The 22,559-nt window shown below is 35.6% G+C and overlaps 2 protein-coding genes across 3 annotated transcripts in view; one reads left to right on the top strand and one right to left on the bottom strand.

Moving 5' to 3' along the window:
• Positions 1–1,762: 1,762 nt before the first annotated feature.
• DENND10 (DENN domain containing 10) lies at positions 1,763–13,491 on the bottom strand. 2 transcript variants are annotated; one of them, XM_070945503.1, is made up of 9 exons: positions 13,394–13,491; positions 11,266–11,462; positions 9,970–10,049; positions 8,610–8,758; positions 7,830–7,941; positions 6,946–7,046; positions 5,673–5,780; positions 3,738–3,832; positions 1,763–1,978 (listed from the first exon to the last, which is right to left on the bottom strand). In XM_070945503.1, the coding sequence occupies exons 1-9, from the start codon at positions 13,437–13,439 to the stop codon at positions 1,802–1,804; spliced, it is 1,065 nt and encodes a 354-aa protein (XP_070801604.1). In that variant the 5' UTR covers positions 13,440–13,491; the 3' UTR covers positions 1,763–1,801. The 2 variants fall into 2 exon arrangements, with proteins under 2 accessions (XP_070801604.1, XP_070801605.1); XM_070945504.1 differs by lacking the exon at positions 11,266–11,462 and having other exon boundaries at positions 13,394–13,444.
• A 4,388-nt stretch (positions 13,492–17,879) lies between these two features.
• EIF3A (eukaryotic translation initiation factor 3 subunit A) overlaps positions 17,880–22,559 on the top strand; it is a 31,687-nt gene continuing 27,007 nt past the window's right edge. The window contains exon 1 of the mRNA XM_070946467.1: positions 17,880–17,985. Within this exon, the coding sequence (XP_070802568.1) occupies positions 17,937–17,985 (49 nt within the window). The 5' untranslated portion in view covers positions 17,880–17,936. The remainder of the gene's footprint in view (positions 17,986–22,559) is intronic.

Here is a 22,559-nt window from a genome sequence, read left to right as displayed (position 1 = left end):
AGCCTTCTCCATCTTTCTAAGAGCTACCAAGTTGTCAGATTTTTTTGTGTGTGTTTCTTATAGTTAACTATAAAAAAATAAATACAAGGATGTATTGATTTTAAATGCTGATTGATAAGGGAAATATTCTGTATTTCATCCACATATCGACAATGAAGATAATACTATCAAGGAAAAAGATAGTCATATAAAATTAAATTTAGTTGGTTTTTAAATTTTTAAATTATATATTTTTGTACAAAAGCGAGTAACACATTCCTGAAAATAGGAGGTGCTCTGGTCATATTCATATTCTAATTTGATTTTTTTTATCATAATTGCACATTCTCCTGTATTACATATATGCAACTCATAAATCAAAAACACGATTTTCAATATTGCTAGTATATATCATTGATCATAGTTAAACAGTATTTCATAAAATATTAGTAGAAATAAGTGTGTTTAATTTAAAAAAGTCTACAATCACATGCAAGGGTATATGTGAAAGCAAGAATCATGTCAATTTTAAAAGCAAAGTGCTACTGCATAGGCTCCACTGTTAACACATTTTTTTGTTTAGATTTTTTATTTATTTTTTTATGAAACCTCTTAGTTTTATAATAGTTTTGAATTAACAAGCTAAACCTTCTCACAAAAATGTGTACAGCCAAATGTCAATGGCTATTGAAGGGAAAGGCAAAGTTAAGCAATAAAAAAATCCAGTCGTATATTCATTCTGCAAAATATCAGATACATGCTGACATCTTACAACCCACAAGGAGAGTAGCTTAAGAAAAACAGGAGGCAAGAATTACAGTAAACCTCCTGGTCCCTTGAATGAGGAAAAAGAATTTTATAGCTGTCTTCCTAAAAACAGCAGCTACTGGGTATATTAATATACATATTTGCCCTATTCAATAGGACTGTTTTATAAGTAAACAGCTCCCAAACTCAATCAGGATTCATCATCACAAAAACTTGTACATATTCTTATTCTAAAAGCCCAAAATCCACCTATGTGAGATATGGCTAGCAGGCACATTGAATATTTGGCAGTGTAGCAATAGATGTAATCTGTCAAACATCCACAGATTGCTTGTGGGAAGTTACATTGCATATACAACTCTTAGGTTCAGACCCAAAGGTGCTTTTTCAAGAGGCAATTTAGGACTTTCTGGTTTTTCTTTGAAAACATTTTGCTTCTCATCCAAGAAGCTTCTTCAGCTCTTCAGAAATGTCTTCAAAGAAAAACCAGAAAGTTCAGTTGCCTCTTGAAAAAGCACTTTGGGACAACCATGATCTGGATGACTGAGAATCTCCATAAACTCTTAGGTTCAGAGTTGAACCTTCAATAACTGAAGCTCTAACTTTCAGCCTCTTTGCAAGTTATGGATGTGCTAAGACTAATTAGAATAGGGACAGTCTGCTAGGAATCCTTATGGTTGTGTTCCCAAGACACAGTACTTGGATGTGCCAAATTGAAGAGGGCTTATTTGTGTACTTCTAAGAATGTTCATGTCATCAACAATTTGATTATTGATTTCTATTAGGATGCTGATTGGGCTTGGCAATTACTATTTCATCTTAATGCACAGCTCAAACCATCGTGTCTTCAAGTCTTTTGTAGGAAGAACTGACAATGGTATACTACAGTCAATGTTTTATGGCACACTGATGTAATTTCAAATCTGTATCATTGCTTATCCTCTCCAGAAATGTATATTTTTTTTAAAAAAAATCTTCCACAGAATTCTTTACATAAGCATTATAGTAAAGAAGATTTTGTTTTTAAGTATTCCGCTGAGGTTTATTAACAACATCAGATTTTAAGCATTTGTTCAGCTGCTGCCAAATGATAAAGAAAATTTTCCGTTGCTGGTGGGAATCGCTTTTGTTTCAGTGCTTCTAAGTTAAGTGATGGCTTCTCACCATCATGAATGACTTCTGTGAATGAAGCCAGATTTGTCAAGATTTCCTTTGTCTTCAATGAAACATCCTGCAGACACATTTTAGAATAGAGAGAGCAAACATGAAATAGTTGGTAAAAACAAAAGCTCCTCTTACTCTGAGATTTATCAGCCTATGTTAGGTCAGTATAAAAGTTTGGTAAAAATAATAAAGGTGGGATACAAATAAATAATAGTAAACCAAGTCCTATACTCTTTTCTGAGATGGAATACTTTTGGAATATTTAAGCTAAGTTTAGGTAATTTCATATTACTGCTACTATTCTGAATGTTGTCAATATATGAATCTCGTGGATTCACACATACAATCACACAATGTCTAGGCTTATGCATAGCATTTGAAATGTGTTAGATGGTATTAGTGCCCTAACTCAACTACTTTTTTAATTAGCATTTTAGAACATTGCATATATCCTGCCAATTGTGGCTTATCAAAAGAAACGTGTAAACAAAATGGTAAATATGATGCATGAATTCAAATTATTCTCTATAGACATAATGGATAGATAGACATGCAGCTTTCTGATAAGGTTGTTTTCCAGTGCTATTTGAAGATGCCACGGACTACAAATATATGTGGTACACAATACACAGTATTTGTTCATCATGAAAAAGGGGGGTAAGGTGCCACGAGTAATGCATAAAAGTAGTCCATTCATTTAGCGACTGTTCAAAGTTACAATAGTAACTGCACAAATGGTATTTAAATTGCCTTTTGGAGTTCTGACAGTTGTAGCATCCCTGCAGTTATGTGATTATGATTTCTAATGTTCCCTGCTGGTTTGCCACAAGTAAAGTCAATGGAGAGGCTGGCCAGAAGTTGGGAGTCATAGTCAAGTGAGGTCTTCACACTTAATGACCTGCATGGTCCTTACTTAACAATGGAATTGGGACTGTCAGAATTTCTGTTGCAAAGTGACACAGTCTGGTGATAACACACTTTACAATGATGTTGCTAGCAATGGCAATTCTAGTCCCAATTGCCATTGTCCCAGTAGCCAGGGGCTATCTGTATAGTTAAAAGAAAATGAATTATCAAATGCAGAGACCTGTGTGTGTAACTATGTGTTTGGCTGTAAACATCTGAGAAGCTGAGACGTCAAGAAGATAAGCAGGAATATAATGCAAAAAGAGTGAGGCTGTATAATGCATGGCAGGACTAGGATTTTTTATCTTAGGTTTTGAAGGATTTTAAGGGTTTTTTGTCTTTTTCTAGAACCAATTATTATTATTTGAGGTTTTATGTTATAGGTTTTTTGCTTCTTATCTCAAAAACATGCATTTTAAAATAAATTAAGGAATCAAAAGTAGCAAATATGGTCAAAGGATATTTCACTGATTGGAAAAAGAGTTACTTTGAGGCCACAGATGACCCATTCCTACTTCAGATTATCAAGGGGTAACCAGCTCTGCTCAACTTTTGACTCACATATTTATTTAAAAATAAATTAAGGTGGTGAATATTTCCAATTTAATTTATGAAGAATTTACAGTTCTACATTATGTATAGATTGAAGGAACAGTGGCTTGCTTTAAATCAAATTAATTTCAGTTTCAGGTATGTTATCCAGCTTTGCTAAAACAGCAGGCTTTATCTTAAAATAAAAGCCGGTCTCTTCTCCGCCTTCCATAGAAAGACAGGTAGCCTGAAGTTTTGCCAGAGCTCAGTCAGTCATTTAAACAATCTTAACCCTGGCTTAAATACTAATAATTGTAATTCTAAACCAGGAGCATAATAGTTTAGATAACAAAATAATATTAAAGGCTGAAATAATACAGAAGTTTAACCTTTATAACTTGACTGTTTGATTTCTCTGGATCTTCTGCAGACTGAACGATTAGCTGACCAAGTTCTTTATGCAATTTTCCCATTGTCATTGCCTCTGAGAAGAAAGAAGTACACTATCACTGATTTGTTTATGTAAAAAAGGAAAATAAACATATAACTCCAAAACAGAACTGCAATCACAACATCAGAATTTGGGTCAAAAGACTATATCACCATTCAAAAGACCACTCTGCCCCACAAAAGGTACACATCTATAGATCAAGATTTCTTCATACTGCATTCAATGACAATGCTAAAATTTTGCTTCTTTGTAATTTAACAATAGAGCTGAACTGATAGAATTTCCCCATTCTGCTATCTTTCAGGATTCATATTTCAGTTTCTGTACAGTAGCATCATTTCTCCCAATCAGAAAAGAACACTACGTGGTGGCATTACTTTTATCCAATGAGACAATTAAATGAAAAATCCCAAGATAACTTTTATTTTAATTCTTCCAAACCATTCCTTTAAAGTAAGTATTTTTCCCTATCTTTTTCCATGTGCGTGGATCAAGAAATTAGCAGCAACATTAAAAACTTACATCTTAGTTCATTCCATCTTATGTTAACAGTTTTCTGAGTATTGGAACAGAGGAATGCACTAAAACCTAGAGGAGGATATTGAAATTTCCCACACCACCTTCTACATTTGGGAGGATATTGGAGACTTGACAGGAGAATTAGAACAGTAAGGCAGAGGGAGACATTATAGAATGCCATTACACAGGATTCTTCTTCTTGCTTTTGGCCTTATCCTAGGGTCCTGGATGCCAAATTGGCTTCAATCTGCTAATACCAATAATAAGATCATGTTCCTCCATTATCTAGGTACAAGTAGAACTGGTGCAAATAAATTAAACCCTGGTTGGGTGAAAATATAGAAGTTCCTCATCAAAAAACATTTGTTCTCCCAGGCCTTATGTGCCTAGCAGCTATAATACCAAGGAAGTGGCTTGTAATGTTTCTCTTGGAAATCTTTACGGTCATCAGATACACTGATGTAGGACTGGATATTACACCATGTATTTTTGGTTGGCCATAAGAGAATGGGGTCTGATGTTGAAATTAATGGCCATCATGACAATTACGAGCTTTCCTTAGGAGACCAGAGCCCAATTCATACAGGAAGCTATGCATTACATCTTGTCTTTACTTCAAAGCAGTTGGAACAAGTTTGACAGAGGGGACATTTCCATCAATCTTTTGTCATGATCAGATCACTTCTTAATCAATGTGATACTACAGGTAGTCTCGTTTAGCGACAGTTCACAGGGGGGTGAAAAAGTAACTTTACGACCAATCCTCACACTTACAACCTTCCCAGGTCTATAAAGCAAAGGAAAACTAAAGTAAGATTATAAATTCAGCTGTGGCAATTGTTTCACTTAGTGACTTGAGTTGCCAGTCCCAATTGTGATCGCTAAATGAGAACTACCTGTAGTCAGTTCTGGGGATTTCCAGAGGGGAGAAAAATACTAATTAGGACTTTTGGCCTTAGGTGCCTCAAAATTCAATTACTTTTAAGAATTTTTCCAGTGCTTTGGGGGTCAATTTTATAATAATCATATTAACTGATTATAATAATCAGTTTATCTCTGGAATTGCTCTAGAGTTGTTTCAGAAATGATTCCTCTTAGTAATCAATCTAAGGGGTCTTCTTTATTTTCTAAGGAACTCTGGGAAATGAATTGTCAGAAAAAAAAAGGAGGATTGAATTTAATTGAATATGTCACAAGCCCAGTTTGAGCTTGGATGTATTAGGAGTGAAGGACCATTTTTAATGATTAAACATTATTTTATAATGTAGTCAGACACCTAGAATCATATCCCATATGCAAACAAAGACATTTTTATATCTGTATATGAGGAAAGTAAATGACATAGCCTACAAACCTTTTGCTTGGTGTGAAATGGTGATTTCACTTTCAGCCAGGTTGACATACACATCATAAAGATCTATCCTATTGTTCATTTCTGAATCTATACATCCAGCAATGTACCCTGATAAGAAAAGATTTTAGTATGTTTCAGTAAATGCATTCTCACTAGAAGTACTTTAATATGGGGTTCTTGGTGGTCCTGAGCTTGGTTGTTTTTTTGCAGATGTTTTAATTACCAAACTAGATACCATCATCAATGCTAGTAGAGAGTGAGTTTTGCTCTCATTTTATATACTAATGGCTTGCCCTGTCAGTGTTGGTGGGAATGGCCTTGGTGATTCCTTCATTGGGATATTGTTTGCTTCTGGATTGTTGTTGTAATGTCAATCTTGGTGTTAATTTCTGCTCATCTAGGTGTTGAGTTCTTGTGAGGAGGTCTTTTGGTTTTTTTTATTTCCTTTTTGGCTTTTTGATTATCTCTTTTGAATTGTATGTTGATATTGTTCTCTATGTGCCCGTTGATGGCCGATTTGTGTGACTCAAACCAAAAGACCGCCTCATCAGCAATCAAACCCTAGATAAGCAGAGATTAACACTATATCAACAATCTATAAGCAAACAATATCCCAATCAAGGAAGTACCAAATAGCCCAAATCAAGGAACCAACAAGAACACTAACAAGTCCCACCAACTCTAAAAGGGCAAGCCACTAGTATATAAAATGAGAGCAAACCACACTGTACTATATATTGATATTGTATAGTTTGGTAATAAAACATCTGCAAGAAAATAAACTCAAGAGAGTACCAAGGATCCCAGAGTTCAACTTGAGCTACAAATATTCTCTTCCATTACTTTTATATGAATTTAAGAAGTTTACAATGACTTTTATTCATTTTATAGTCTTAAACATGCATGCTAACATTGGACAACTACCAGTATCATAGGAATTTACCTAATAAATAATAGGTACCGAATTCTATATTCATAGTCCACTATTCTACAAGAAACTCCAAGCAACTATTTTTTGCAATAGGTAATTAGGAGGAATTGTCCAGTACTGCAATTTCTGAACATCTGAGCCTTAGTCAATTGTTTGACCTCAGTGACTATGGTAGTGATCCTTTACTAATATTTATAATATTTGAATATATTATTATCTGCCCATAATGACATGGATGGTTATATAGATTTAATAAATAATGAACTATTTTTTCCGTTACCACAAAAGTTAATTTAGTCATTCTGTTATGTAATGGTGATTGATATCCATTATCAATAATACCTGGACACATTTTTAATGCTTCTAATTCATCATCATTCAGATGTATGTATGAATGAAGAATTGACCAATCTTGTCGGTGCCACACTAAGGCTGGTAATGCTCTAAAAGAAAAAAGTTATATTATTTTAGTACAATGGCTCATATCATCTCCTCAAAGGATGCACTAATTGGTCTTGTACTCATTGTCTAGCTTACAATGGGATCAGGACTCTAAATCATATGACATAATTTTAGCCATAGATAGTAAGTCATCCAAAAGATGGAAGGACGTTTCTTTATAATATACTATATGGATGGATGCATGGCCAGCAGGCATTCTCTTTAAAACTGGAATTTTACAAAAACAAATACATTAAGTGTTAAGAAATGTTTTGAATATGTCAACACTGTTGAGCATTGCTTTTACAGAATCTATAAATCACTATTTATTTTACAAAATGATTAACCACAATAGTGGATAAGTACACAAAGATTACTTTGACAATATTAACAGGACCAATTATCTTAACAGACTGTTGTCTGTTTCAAAACAAACTCATTTCATGCAATGGCTTATTCAACAGTTTTGTCAAATTAGGATTAGTTATAAATCATAATCACATTTAATAACTGCACTGGGGGATCCAATACCTCCACCAAAACTGAGAAGCCCAAACTACTATATGTACAGAGAGCAAAACCTCACTCCCTTCTAGCACTGGAGATGTTACCTCAACATATATTGAAATTTCTTCAGGACAGAGAGCACCAAGGAATCTACAAGTGATGCTACTTTATTCATATATATATTCATTTCTTTTAGAAATAAATAAGAAAATGTGGCCGGGAGACTTGAATATGAAATTAAATGAAGGAGTACCTTTTATTTCATCAATGTGTTTTACCTTGTAAATTCGAGGATAGTTTCTATTCTTGGGTGATATACTACAATTCTTTTCTTTAACATGAGTGCAGTATACAGGATGACTGTTTCCATTCCAAACTGAAACACTATATCTAGGACAATCAGAAGTTAAACAGAATCTTAATATAACATAATAGAATTCTGTACAATTAACAACATAATTATACAATTATAATTTACTTAAATTCACTTTTTATGAAGAGGCAAAATTTGTTCAGCTTTTACAGAATACTTCTTACCTTATATCAAGCTACAGTTTGTTATTACATCTATATCATGGCTTGTTTAACTCATAATAGATTCACCTAACATGCCAATCCATTGTTTATAAGTTCCAATGTCTAAACCAATAATGCATTTATCTTACTTTTTTTTAGAATACAAACACTCTGTATCTTTTACATCTTTTTGTTTTTGAAAGAGTCAGGCCGGCTGGCTTTTATTAAAAACCATCCTACCAATTCAATTGATGCCAGGGTGTTATTTTTCTCAACATCTAGAGGGAGAGGACACAAAAGGGAAACCCAAATCAGGCTCTGAAAAACTCTTGGGACTCCCAAGAATCCTCCTATGCGGATGTCAGCCTTGAGAAAAAGCTAGTGATGCAACTAAGCATGACCAGTATTTCGAAAGCAATGGTTGTCATGCTTTCAGGGTCTGCTTACTTGGAAATAAATTTCATTGAAAGAAAGGGAGTTTATTTTCAAGAATGCATAGTTTTAACCTGAGCTGTATTACTGATTTTTTTTTTAAATCTCACCTTTGACTGAACCTGCAAGATAAGCTTTTCTGATATCAAAATCTTTGCTTAGGAAAGAACCATTTTCTTCACTCTGACAAATCCCCTTTGTAAGGACAGAAACGTAACTCTCCATCATTTTTACAGGAGTCCCATATTTCAGATATATTCTGTAAAATAAATAGAGCTTCAGTAATCTGGGCCAAAAAGAATAAATATAAGGGATTTTTTTACCCATGCAAACATTCACCCACTGCCGTTTTGCAAGACTCACTAAACCCCACAATGTGACTTGTGCTCCTTCCTCTTATCTTGCTTATTTTGCAATCAATAAAACTTTCTGTTCAGAGGATTTCTTACAATTAATTTCAACATCTTCATATTTTTATAATTTATAATTTTTAAACACTACACTTTATAATTTTTTAAACACTACACAGGATATATTCTTTCAAGTCCATCTAGCCCCCATAACTTTCTAAAATCCACATTCTAGTTTCCTTTTTGCTGTTTTTCAAAAAAGTAAAGATTTTTCTTTTTAAACCATAAATGTATATCAGTGTTTCTATCATCCAAGGTGGAAGGTAATTTTCTTAGTGATATAGTAGAGCTTGTACTTTGGAAGACTCTTAATTTCAAAGAAGTTAATAGTAAGCAGCTTTCTAAAGTAATTTGGAGAGAAAGTAGGCAAACCCAATGTCTCCCAGAGCTCTCAAACCTGCTGTAGATCTCTTTGCAGAGAGATTCTGTATGGAGCAATCTTGTGGGCAATCCCTTTTCTTCTCCTTGATCAGAAGAATTCTGAGGAGTCAATCCTTTCACTGCTCCTATTTCCACCATAGTCATTAGCTTGACAAAAAGCAAAGCCATGTTCAGTCCACCATTGCTGATTCTCGAAGTATTACCACTATTAGCAATAATCTAACCTGGATATAGTATGAATATGGTTAAACTGGTTTTTCTCCAGGTAGATATTTTATTTTTTTTATTTCTATAGCCAGCTAGAACTGCTGTACATGAAATTCTACACGCAGTTGGAACATGATCTAAATCATGCAGGAAAAGAAATCTTGCTAGATTTATTGTAAGTAATGTGTTTACAATAGAACTACATTTGAGAAGAAATGCACTTCAACCGATTTACTTCATGAATGGTTTCCTGTTTGAGAACTGCTAGTAGGATACTATTATGTGTCATTTCTGCAGTTTTAGTAAACCTTTTACTCACTTGAAATAATAAGTAATTATATGTATAATTATTATGATGGTAAGTAATCCCTTCAGAAATGTTTTCATCTCTTAATTGGGAATACATCGCTGTGCAAAAGGTTTAGCTAATAAACCATGCAGTTATAGAAAACGTATCAAGCAATATACACACCTACAGAGAATCCTAGAGAAGGCTGCATACTTTTCCGGATTGAAGTCTTTAGTTGTCAGAACAATGGAAAAGTGGGTCACCTATGCAACATACAAAAAAAAAAGTTAACGTCCAAATACTTTTTTGTAATATAATAATATAAACAACTGGAAAGGCGAGACAATTTGGCAGATAAAGTTGCTTAGATTTACTTAAGAGCGGGACTTCGACAGGGAAGCTCCAATTGTGGTATCTGGGCAGTGACTTGTGGGGAAGATTGTTGAGAGTAGTTAGACTGCAGAGGATCTTGAAGGAAGTAAATTATCTGGACCTGTTTCAATCAGAGCTGAGGCCCTTTCATGGGTCCATTGAGTGCATTGTTTTTGCCCATCCCTAGAATGGAAGGCCCTTCAAGAAGTCACTCATGCCCTATTCCCCCTCATGAATGAACACCTGTAACATGATGTATATGAGGCTGCTTTTGAAAGCCACAAGGAAACCATAGTCCAGAATGCTACAGTGCAGGTAGGGATGAACGAGTATACCAGGATATGAGCTGCACAGTTGCCAATTGGCTGCTGGATGCAATTCAAGGTACTGTTCATCATCAATAAAACTTTGTGTCTCATAAGATCTGCTTAACTGAAGAACTGCTTATCTTCAATAGTTCTGCCTACTTAATAAGATCAGGCAGCTTGTTTATTTGAAAGGCTCTGGATCATGAAACAATGTCATCTATTGGGATATAGGATGTGTGCCTTCTTAGTTGTCATACCTGCCACTTGGAGTAGCATTTCCCTCAGGATATGTATAGCTCCCAACCTGATGGAGTTCCAGAAGTCACGAAAAACATGGCTTTGCTCCTAAGCCTAGGGGTAGGATGGCTGCTGAGCCCATCAGTTTGCTTTGGGGTATTTAGGGGCATTGTCATGTTCCTTCTGGATGCTCAGAATTATTCATTTTTGTTTTTGTTTTTGAACTACTGAGCATCATCAGGAGCTAGGCAGCCTCCATGTTTAAATCAATCAATAAACTAAGTCTACTACATCACTGAAAATTTATGGATACTCGCTACACAGTTACATCTTGAAAATAATGCAAACATCCAGTTTAACTTCAGTTGATGCAATATAAAAACAGTTATTTTTTTTTCTATCACAATTTTCCAAATTGCTTTTGTTATATGTATAGATATAGCGTACTGATAGAGTATCCCTTATGAAATCAGCAGACGTAAAAATCCAATTAATCATAGAATAATGAATGTGTAAATAAGATTTTTCTGTCAAGTCCCCTTTCTCCAAATTTCATTCTTACCCTTTTCAAGGTAGAAGCCTCTGGAATTTCCATGGTTGTAATGTAAAACCATGTTAGTTTGTACTGACCAAATAAGAAAGTGTGAAGCTGTTTATTCTCATCTGTAAGGCAGCATTTTCTCAATAAGAGGTCTCTGAATGCAGTCGTTATAGAAGGGTAACACCAAACCCATAGAGCATCTCCATTGGTATCTTTTTCTATGGTGGAAAGATGTTCACTGTGAGAATGCCAACAGCAGCAAGGGAGTAAATTGATCAGTTAATCAGATCCAATTGTGCATTCAATTTAATGCCCACTTTTATTACACATTTTAAAATTATCCATTTCTTATGTAAGCCTTAATAGTTCAGGAAATTAATTCAGATTTATGGTAACATACATACATGTATTTTAATCTGAAATGTGATATTAATCTGGAACAATTTTATTAAAAATATGAATAATCTCTCTGGCCTATAGCCAGGGCAGCAAATTCTATATTTTAGCTAAAAGCACATTTAATTTAAAACGATCACAAACTGTATTTCCTTATCTAGACTTCCTCTTTCCTTTGACGTTTTCCTTATATTAAACTTTACACTGTACTCTTCTTGTAGCAAGAATCTCCTCTACTAGAATTCGTAAAAAATAACAATGCATTGAGTGTGCTAAATAACAATAATAATTTATTTGTTCAGTTTTCCCATTATTATTTCTCTGCTAAGTGAAGATAAATGATGGCAAAAAAGTCTTCCTAAGTGAAGCCTTGATTCAAGAATGATTTCACATCAAGGGAGATCTAGTAATTGGTGACAAACTAAAACGTTTATCCTGAGCATTTTTATAGCTTATCTACAACCAGCATTATATGGGGAAAGCAACATTTATTTAAATCTTTCCTGTGCTATTAACTGCATTCTATTACTTTTCCACTCTCCACTCAGAAAAGGATTGGGATTTTAGATAACCAGAAAGGGGTCTTTTGCAAATTAGAGGCTTTTTATAAGACCTTTTTGTAAATTAACAGGAGATGGGTGCAGGTACATTCACTCAACATTCAGAGCCACTATTACTTTAAGCATACCATAATTAACTGCAATAGCTAAATTCAGAGACCACCCTAAATTATAAAGTGGATGGATTTATTCTAACTTGTTACATTGTGAGCAATGCTGCCTGTAAAGTGTCCTTTAAATCAAGTTCAACTTCTGATTGGCTACATTGGCAATAATACAGAAGTAGTTTTGTCACTGCCTTCTTCCAGAGCGTTTCCTTTTTCAATTCACCACCATGCGATTTGCTTTGATCTTCTATGTCAGTATTAAACAAGATTGAATCTTGAACCAGTTTTGTTTTTTTTATTTCCCCACGGTGGCCTAGGCGCTGTGCTCTAACTGTACTTATTAAAAGATAAGGAGGTATTTGGATAACAGGGGTGATAGTCAAAAGAACCACCCTAGAAGAATGAATACTCCTCCACTCGTTTATTCCTGTATAGCAGTGTTTCTTAACCTTGGAAGCTTGAAGATGGGTGGACTTCAACTCCCAGAATCTGGGAGTTGAAGTCCACCCATCTTCAAGCTTCCAAGGTTGAGAAACACTGCTGTATAAGGTGAGGGAGCATGCAAAGTCGTTTCCCCCCCTTTTCCAGTCTTCTCTACTCCTTCTGCATGGGCATAGACGGACCTGAGAGAGTGCAACAATCCTGTTGGATCATGCATATCACCAAAGGCAAAACCCTTAAGACTCTACTTGAACCCCCAACCCTCCAGTCTCAAGATACTATGGTTGATTGTATCAAAAGCCATCAAGAAATTTAGCAAGACTAGTAGAAGTGCATTTACCCTATTCATGATTTCCAGGAGTGACTAATGCTATCCTCTTTCCCCTAAAGCAGGTCCAAACTCTGACTGAAACAATTTTTAGGTTCACAGGGTGTGAAATTGGTCCAATACTTGGGGCAATTGGAAGAGGCGAAAAGGAAGACGTTGCCACTCATCTGCCTTACCCCCCCCCCACTGCTTCACGAACACACAATTTTTCCCGTTTCAGAATAGAAATAGGGAGGGGAAACGAGGGGGTGTTAACCAGCTCTCCCCCCTCAGCCGACATTCCCACAGCATGCAGCCAGGGACGGAGACGCGCTTACCAATCAAGCCTACACCCAGAAGCAGCTGAGCCTCCGTCTCTGCCATCTTTCTCCTCCCAGCGCCAGGATCCCTCCTCTTTTTCCTGAGAGACCCATCATGGGCCTCATAGCGGGAGAATAATGGAGTAACACGCCTCCTGGCTTCCGGCTTGATTTCGGTCTTCGCTTACAGAAACCAAGGCGTCCGTATGCGAGCGCTCCGCGAGACTTTTTTCCTCGTTTATTTTAAAGCCTCTGTCAGCGAAGGAAAACTTGTTTTTCCTAGCGGCACGGTGGTGCGAGGCGTGGAAAGAAAAATCAGCGCGCCACGGAAAGTCGCCTAGTCCACCTTTCTGCTGAATGGGGAATTCGTATTAGAGGATCCCATTCAGTTAAACATTTCTTTGGGTCATTGCTAAAATGTTCTTACTGCTTATTTTCCCTTCAGGCTTGTCCAGACTTTGCTCCCATGAAATGTCCATCTTTGAGTTCAGCTTTCCAGAGCGACAGAAACTAAGTATTTATTTAGCTGCAGATGTTCCGTGTGATCATACCACCTATTTGGGAGACGTTTCCCCCTCATCAATTCTTTGAGGAGTAATTTTCAGAGTTGTAATTATATATAATTTTCTGAATAGTTTTTATCTCAGAGCTATAATTGCACTCAACAATGAACTAAAGGGCCACCATCAGTGAGCTGTTGGACATTAATACTTGGTCTGTTGTGTGGATGTTTGGGTGGTTTAGGGGTGGAGAATTGTGGGTGGGAGTGTGTTTGGGGATTGTTATGTGTGTTGGACCTGGTCTTTGGTTGTTAAGTGAATTTTGTTGTATGGGTATACTGTGTATACACGTACAATGACAATAAAGTTATTTATTTTATTTATTTTATTTTATAAGCACTATTTTGCTTTACATCAATCGTGCTGCCAAGAAGCTTAAGACACTTAGCAATCCATGGCCATTAGGACTTGAATTCCAAGCTAGACTGAACATTGTCTTCCACAAATATTACATTGTATATATGGATTTAGTGCTCCTGATATCAACATACCTTCAAGATCATGGTTACTCCTGGCATTTCCATAATGGAGTTCAAAGGGCTGCCACAGAACCTCTTGTCTTAGTTTTATTTTAATATGTTTCAGAATGAGATTCTAAAAGCTTTCTGTTCTTGTAATAAGATTTGACCTCAGGGATTCTTCACAGAATAGAACCCTATTTTTTAACTTCTACATGAAGCCTCTGGGTGGAGTCATCATTGCAGTTTATGTAAATGACTTTCGATGGCTTACATTAAAAAATGAAATTCTATGAAAATAGAGAATAAAAAGGGCAACAACTCAAATTAGCAGAACGCTATCCAAAAAAGCTGTATTTGTGGAAAGCCAGGAAAGAGAGACTCAGCCTGATCTCCTTAGGGTGGCTTTTCCACAGAATCAGCATTTTCACGGAAAAGCAGTGACTCTTTGACTTAGCTCCCTGAAAGCATCAGACTTTTAGCAGATTCTCCCTGCTAGATGGCTGGAGAAAAGCAGCACTGTAAATTACATCCAGAAGCCAACTGACAACCAAAAAAAGGACCACAGATCTGTCATTTGCTCCTGGCATTGGCTGCCTAAAAATAGATAGGTTGTTGCATTTTGAACCAACTGCAGTATCCAAATATTTTTCATAGGCAAACCCAAACAGAGTGCCTTACAATAGCTACACAGGTAGTAATAAGGACATGTTACTATTGTCACAACCTCCTGCTCAGGAAATGCTGCAACAGGCAGAAACTGGAGTTGGGCAAAAGCCCCTCTGGCCATGGCTTTCACCTGGTGAAATCATGGGTCCAGGCATTTTACAAGATTGGGAATAAATATAGCTCCCGTGTGGGAGGGGGTATTTTTCCACCCCAAATGACCAAATAACTCCTCCTAGCATCTTCATTTCAATGTTGAGAAGCAGAGGAGACAAGACCAACCCCTATTGCACCCCACAAGTCAGGGACCAACCAAGCCAGCTTTTCTTCTAAACATAAATTGGAACCACCCACTAAGAAATATAATAGAATTTCTTTATTGGCCAAGTGTGATTGGACACACATTTGTCTTGGTGCATATGCTCAGAGTGTACATAAAAGAAAAGATACATTCGTCAAGAATCATAAGGTACAACGCTTAGTGATAGTCAAGTATTGTTTTCATCGCAAAACAATACTTTGAACCCCCAACCCTCCAGTCTAAAGATACTATGGTTGATTGTATCAAAAGCCATCAAGAAATTTAGCAAGACTAGTAGAAGTGCATTTACCCTATTCATGATTTCCAGGAGTGACTAATACGATCTTCTTCCCCTAAAGTAGGTCCAAACTCTGACTGAAACAATTTTTAGGTTTACCGGGGATGAAATTGATTCAATACCACCATTTCAAAAACCACCTGTAAAAGGAAAGTTGAAGATAGATCTGCCCAGGGATGGTTCTTTAGGAAGCATCATACTCTGGTTTCCTCCTGTGTTCCCAGCAGCTTTCCCTCCTGCAATGACAATTTCCCAGATCTGAGTGATCATTACCATCCCTGATTCCTCTACAACACTGGTCTGCAACCTTAAAACACTCAAAGAGCCATTTGGACCAGTTTCCCACAGAAAAGAAAACACCATGAGCTACAAAACCCTTCCCGTGCCTGACTATTTCTTGGGTGGCCACAAAACTAGCATATGTAGTTGAATTAAATGTTCTGTTTTCTTCTGAAACTTTTCTTGGATTTATCCATGGTTAGTCTACTGGGGGTTGAAAAGCTCAATAAATCATGTGCTGGCAGGTGTCGCACATTGGCAGTTGTGATGCATATTTTGAGTGACAGAGCCATAGCAGAGGGGTGAAAGAGCCACATGCAGCTCCAGAGCCGCAGGTTGCTGACCCCTGCTCTACAAGCTAAAAGGGAGAGGGATCCAGCCGAGTAAAAGACAACCAACAACTAAGATTATGTTCTATATTTTTCTTCAGAAGTAACAGACCTGAAGGAGTCCTAGATAACATGGTAAGACAATGCCTCAGTCACCATGAAAGATTCTGTCCATTACGTATGTATTTATATGGCTTGAACTGGCATGCATATATGCTTTCAGCTTACTTATTAGTCTAGTTTGATGAACTTGATTTAAAACCTGTCTTAGGATCTGGAGATCTTGGGAAGATCTAGATAAATCTTAATTAACTTTAATTTTTGGTTATCTTTGTAAAGGTATGTATTTATGTTGCAAAAATCATTGAGTTATTTTATTTATACTGATTTTAGATGTTTTAAGTCTTTGATATAGAAGTTTTTGAAATAATCAGAATTGCTTTTTCACGTGCATTAGAGGCATGAGAAAAAAGTAATACAAATAAGCCATCTTTGCATACTATGATATGCATATCATCTGACTCCATCATCCTATGCCCATGTATCCCAGCATTTGATTTTGAATGGCAAGCAAATTGAAGATGTTACATGTTTGTTGAATATGAATAGACTTTCTGTACACCTGACAGCCCTGATTTGATCCTAATTACATAGTTTCATTTACACTGAAGCACATAATCAGACAAATGAGTTATTAACTTTCTCAATATTGTGGCTGAGTTCATCCAGCATACTAAGTCATGAACTTACTGTTTTAAGTATTATCCAGATAGTTATGATTTGTTCACTAGATGTAGTTAAATTGTAGCTTAACAAGATACATTACACCACCTTGAAAATTAAATTATAGTAATGATTCTTTTTTGCAACAGAGTGCAATTTTGGAAAGGAAACTTTAGCTATTGGTGACCATTGTGCATCACAGTAAAATAAAAACGAAGTCCTTTAATTATTAAAGAAAAAAAAACATGGTTTAACTGATTTGTCATAGTGGCCTGGTTCTCAAAATATACTAGACAGTCACTCATATTTTGTAAACAATAATTATGTTTGCATACAGCACCTGTGGCTAAACAAGGATCAATGTAATGTCCAGCCTTTGTGACTTTCATAGACGAATATAGCTTTCAATTTGGGTTTTCCTAGTTCTGAGTCAGCATTTCATGGTCTAGTAGTTAGTAAGACTAGTCTATTGAATAGGAACCACAGCCCTCTTCCCTGACCATGCTGGTAAATGGTAGGATAGACACTAGCCTAGGCAGGTTAAGTCGTCTGTCCTTAACACGAAACAACTTTTAGGAAGAAGCTGGTCCCAAGGCATGCATAGACGCATTTCTGAATAATCATTCTGAAGCCAAGTTCACTAAGTAGAAAGTAACAAGCAAACACCCTCTCAAAATGAAGATAAAATTCAGAGCTGCACCGTTCCTTTCTTCTTCTTCATTCTTCGCCTTGTGAGTTAGCCTTCGCTCCCGCCGGCAGCCTGAACTTCCCGCACATGCGCACACTTAACTCGGGGGTGGGGATCACAGAGGCGCCGTCTAATCGGTTCTCTTCCGGGTACTTTCCTGCGTGAGCGTCACGTGACGCCTTCCCTTTCCGGCCTCGCTTGCTGTCTGACTGGGCGCTCCTTAGGGCTCGTTGCCGCGTGAGGAGAAGCCGTCGCCATCATGCCGGTCTACTTCCAGCGGCCCGAGAACGCCCTGAAGCGGGCGAACGGTGAGTGCGAAGCTCTGAAGGGTCGCTTCTATGAAGGCAGAGGCCTCCTCCGTTTCTTTTTCGTCTTCGCCTCGCCTCCGGCCGGGCTTAATGACGGGGATTGAGGCCTAAACTGCCACCAGACCCATGGCCACTCCCCCGCTTCCTTGCTTGGGGAGCGCGAAATGCCAGCCATCAGTAAAAGCCAACGAAGCCATCTATCCCACGAATCATTTTAACATAAATTAAGCCTTTTTGTCCTTCAGGCGTCGTTGCCACATGCCCTTTTAGCCGAAATTTGCATTGGGAGCGTGGCCATGAGGACAAGAGAACATTTTTCTTCTTCTACATAAGTCGCCATAAAAGCCAAGCATGAACTACGGCTGTCTCTGAGGACCGCCGCGTTGTGCTGGTCACATTTTACTCTGGTCGATTTCCCTCCCCCCCCCTTTCTTCGTCATGGACTGCAAATTTCAACGGACGACCTATTAAAATGTGCTTTCCCCCGAATATATTCACAGATCACTGTGTAGTCCCTAAAACTTGTTCCTATTTTCTAGAAACCGATTTATATTAGAGAACACATTGAACACTTTTTTCCAGGTTTAGTCTTTGCGTGATTAAAGGTAAAAAGTTATAAACACAGAAGGTGCAAGTCGTCTTGTCTTCTCCTTATCTCTCATATCTCAAGTCCAAAAAAATAATAACTGCTTAATATATGTAATTAAAATAAAACTCGTTAGAGTTGCTATAAGGAAGTGCTGACACATTGGGACTTAAGAACAATTCTTGGTTTCTAGTAGAAAAGCCAGTAGGGTGACCACCTGGAAATCACAAGGCTAGTTCAAAGGGACAATTACTTAGTATATTCTTATTTATTTATTTATTTATTTATTTATTTATTTATTTATTTATTTATTTATTTATTTATTTATTTTATTGCACTGTTGCAAAACGTTCATATATTTTACTGTCTTTAAAATAGAATTCATGGACATCATATTTCCCCAAACCTCTTCTGAATCTTTTGTATGGCAACCTGAAAATTCCAGTAAACATATGGTGTTAATGTATAGGGATATAAAAACTCCTTTTAATGTATATTTTTAATTGGGATATAAGCACTTTTACAAATTAAAGAACTATTTGTAAAAATTGTTTATCAAAATAAGTATCCATTGTAATTTGATGAAATTATAGTCATTGGCCAAAATCTATTGTACATCTGTTATAAACCAAAATTCAGTTAGATTTTGAATTTCAATTGAAAGAATTGGTAAAAAATAATGCAATAAATATATTTGAGTGGTTCTATTTCATATTGCTCAGTCCTTTTACCTATATTTTTCATTTTATTCATTTGTAAAAGATACATAATTTAGATATAACATGTTGCAGCAGTTTAGTATTAAAAAGTTCTTGACCATATTTCCTGTTTATCTTCAACACACCATACCGTACAATGTGAAATATGTTGATGACAAGCCATAGTTGAAAAATGGTGAATAGGATTTTACAAATATATGCATACAGTGTATAGGTATGGATAAATTTTGGCATTTGGATCTAAATCAGGGGCAGCTTATTTTTATTTTTATTCTGCCATTATTCTTTTTATCAATAACCCAAGGCAGCAAATCTGTCTAATTCTCCTTCCTCCTATATTCTCCACAACAACAACCCTGTGAGGTGAGTTGGACCGAGAGTGACTGGCCAAAAATCATGAAAACTAACTAGAACAACCAATAAGTTGTTTGCCAAATATTTAATCATAGTCTGGAATTTCTGAACAGCTGTTGAGAAATTTATAGGCTTGGAAAAATTGAAACTATGTATTGTTCATTTCTATCAATATACTAATGGTATAATAGCATATAAACAGTCTAACAACATGTAAATTACACTATTTTGCACAAGAGAGTTATAGAACAATATTTGTTTAAATATTACTTTAGGTCATTTTTATAAAGAATTCAGTGTGCCTTATTCATGAGGAAATTCACCCTGTTTAATACAATTTAATCATAGTACAAGTGCAAAAGGGTAAATCAGTTCTACAATTCTTGATTCATTACACATTGTTCTTACTGAACATAACACTGCAACTTTATACAGATTACGCTCAGTACTAGAGGGTGAAGCCTGATTAATATAACATTCTAAATTATAACCATTTGTTTGGATTCTACTCTGAATTAATTCCTGTAATAGAAACGTAAAAACAGAGGGAGGATTTGGACTGGGAATTGTGAATTATCTGTATCCAGCCATTCTGTTTGTAAACCATAGTTTTTACATATTTAGTACGCTGTGGAATTTATCCAATTTAGTGTGGTCTGATCAAAATATGGTTTAGTAGACATGATTTAGTATGCTATGAAAACTTCCAAAAAGTCAGGCTTATGAATTGCAAATAATAAAATCTTAGAAAAACGAAGAAGGGTAACACAATCTTTGTACTTAACTAATGTAATTAGACAGTACTGAAATTCTAAAGATTAGGAAATATACCTGGACATTAAGTTTAACTATAACAATAGTCTATATGGCCTATACATAATCTTTGTTTTCTGAGGATTATTTTATAGGATTGTTCCATAATTCCTGTTAAATTTTATGAAACGAAGAAAAACTGCCTGTGTATAACTAAACTATAAGCTAGTTTTCCCAATTAATATGCTGTGTGTATTGAACTTCAGGGGTCATTATCTACAGCCAACATGGCAAACGTTTGAATGGAGCTGAATTGGAAATTATTTTTATACATTAATCAATTTCTGATGCAACACTTAAAATACCATTGAAAATTCTGATTTAACAAATCAACATTCTAGGTATTCTGCTTAAGGAAAATACAAATTCATAGCAAATTTTGCTTCCCTGTTTTTCATTCTACGTATGCAAACATAGGAAACATGTTTGCCTATACTTACTGCTATTTATCTAGTCTATAAAAAAAGCTAACGGGTAACTTTTAATTTTAATTTTCAATTCTTGTATGAAATAAAATAACTTAAGTGCATTTTCATAAACTGTAGAAGCCCATAAAAATAAGATATAATTTTATCTACTTTAAAACAATATACCAATAATAACGACAGCAAAGTATATATTCTGACATTGACTAAAAGTTTTTTTTATTTTCTAATTTATAAGCACAGTACCTATTTCTACATTTGGTAGTCTGCCAACAACAGTCAATTTCAAATTCAAAAATGCTTTTCTTTTAATTAACACAGTACAAAAAACACAAAAAGAGTACCCAAAATTATAAAATTGGAGGAAGCTAAAGGAACATGCAAGACATATATGAAGAATAGCACACACCGGAAGAGTCTGGGACTCACTTCCTCCCGCATGCCAACTCTTCCATTCGGTCGGGGGTGGGGGGTGGGGGGAAGGAAGTACTATAATATGCACCCCCACCCCCAAACCTCGCAGAGCATATCAGAAGGATATAATGGTCTATCCCAGGGTTCTTTAAAAATATTGCTTTCAGGATCTCTCCCACTTATAAAATTTATGGAGGACCCAAAAGAGCTTTTATTTGTATGTATTATATTTATCAATATTTACCATATTACAATTAAAATTGATGGATTCATAGTATATTTATTGAATTATTTAAAACAATATTAAGCTCATTTGATAATATCAAAATATTTTCATTAAAAATCTTATTTTTTATTAAAAAGTAATAAAAGTAACTTTTAAATTTTTGAAAGTGTCTTTAATATCTGGCAAATAATTCTGATTTTGCAGACTATTGAGAGAGTCTTGGGAACCCTCCTGTGTCCTCAGACCATTAGGAAATGCTGGACTTTAGTAAGAAACATCACTGAGACCTCTAATAGGAACTATAGAGGTAGATTTCCCCTCATCTCAATCCCCAAAAGTAATCACCCAGAGTGATTAGAAGGGATTACTGTGTGACAGAAATGAAAGGAAATAAGGAATAATGTTTAGCAACATATTCTTTTGTTTCTTCCTCAAATTATATTGATTTATTTTCAAACCAAAAAAACAAGGGCTGTTTAAAATTGATCATAGTGGGAATGAAAATTCAGGCATCATTGTGTAGCAAAGATTCAGCTTGCTTGCATTCAGATTCTATCCTTCAAAATAGGACCTGCACTAAAGGTTAATATAACCAAAGCACACTCAGAATCAGCTTCTTGAAATCTCTTTGAAACTTGGAATTTGTAGTTAATCTCCAACCTGTTTATCCAGTCATGAACATTATTTCACCTGTCAACCTACGGATATCTATAAATAGTTTGGAGCGTCTAAATTTTTCTGAAAATGTTAGGATAATTTATATCTTGAATTTTGAAAGTTGTTTATTCTGCCTGCCTGCCTGCCTTCCTTCCTAATTAAAATTATATACAATTAATTAATATTTAATTAACACAATTAATAAAGCAGTATTTAAACTTAAAGAAAAAATAGAAATCAGAAGTAAAGAAAAAATATGGAAAAATCCCAAACAAAGAGAAAAAAAAGGAAAATATATTTTACATATATTATTTTAATAACCAAGATAATTATATAATTATGCTGGCTACTTACGACTGATTCTTATTTTTTATAAACAT

This window comes from Pituophis catenifer, unplaced genomic scaffold (genome assembly GCF_029215685.1).
Source record: "Pituophis catenifer annectens isolate HBS135680 unplaced genomic scaffold, rPitCat1.0.hap2 SCAF_6, whole genome shotgun sequence".
NCBI lineage: Eukaryota > Metazoa > Chordata > Lepidosauria > Squamata > Colubridae > Pituophis > Pituophis catenifer.
Note: the sequence above shows the minus strand (reverse complement) of the source record. Positions and strands in the feature narration are given on the sequence as shown.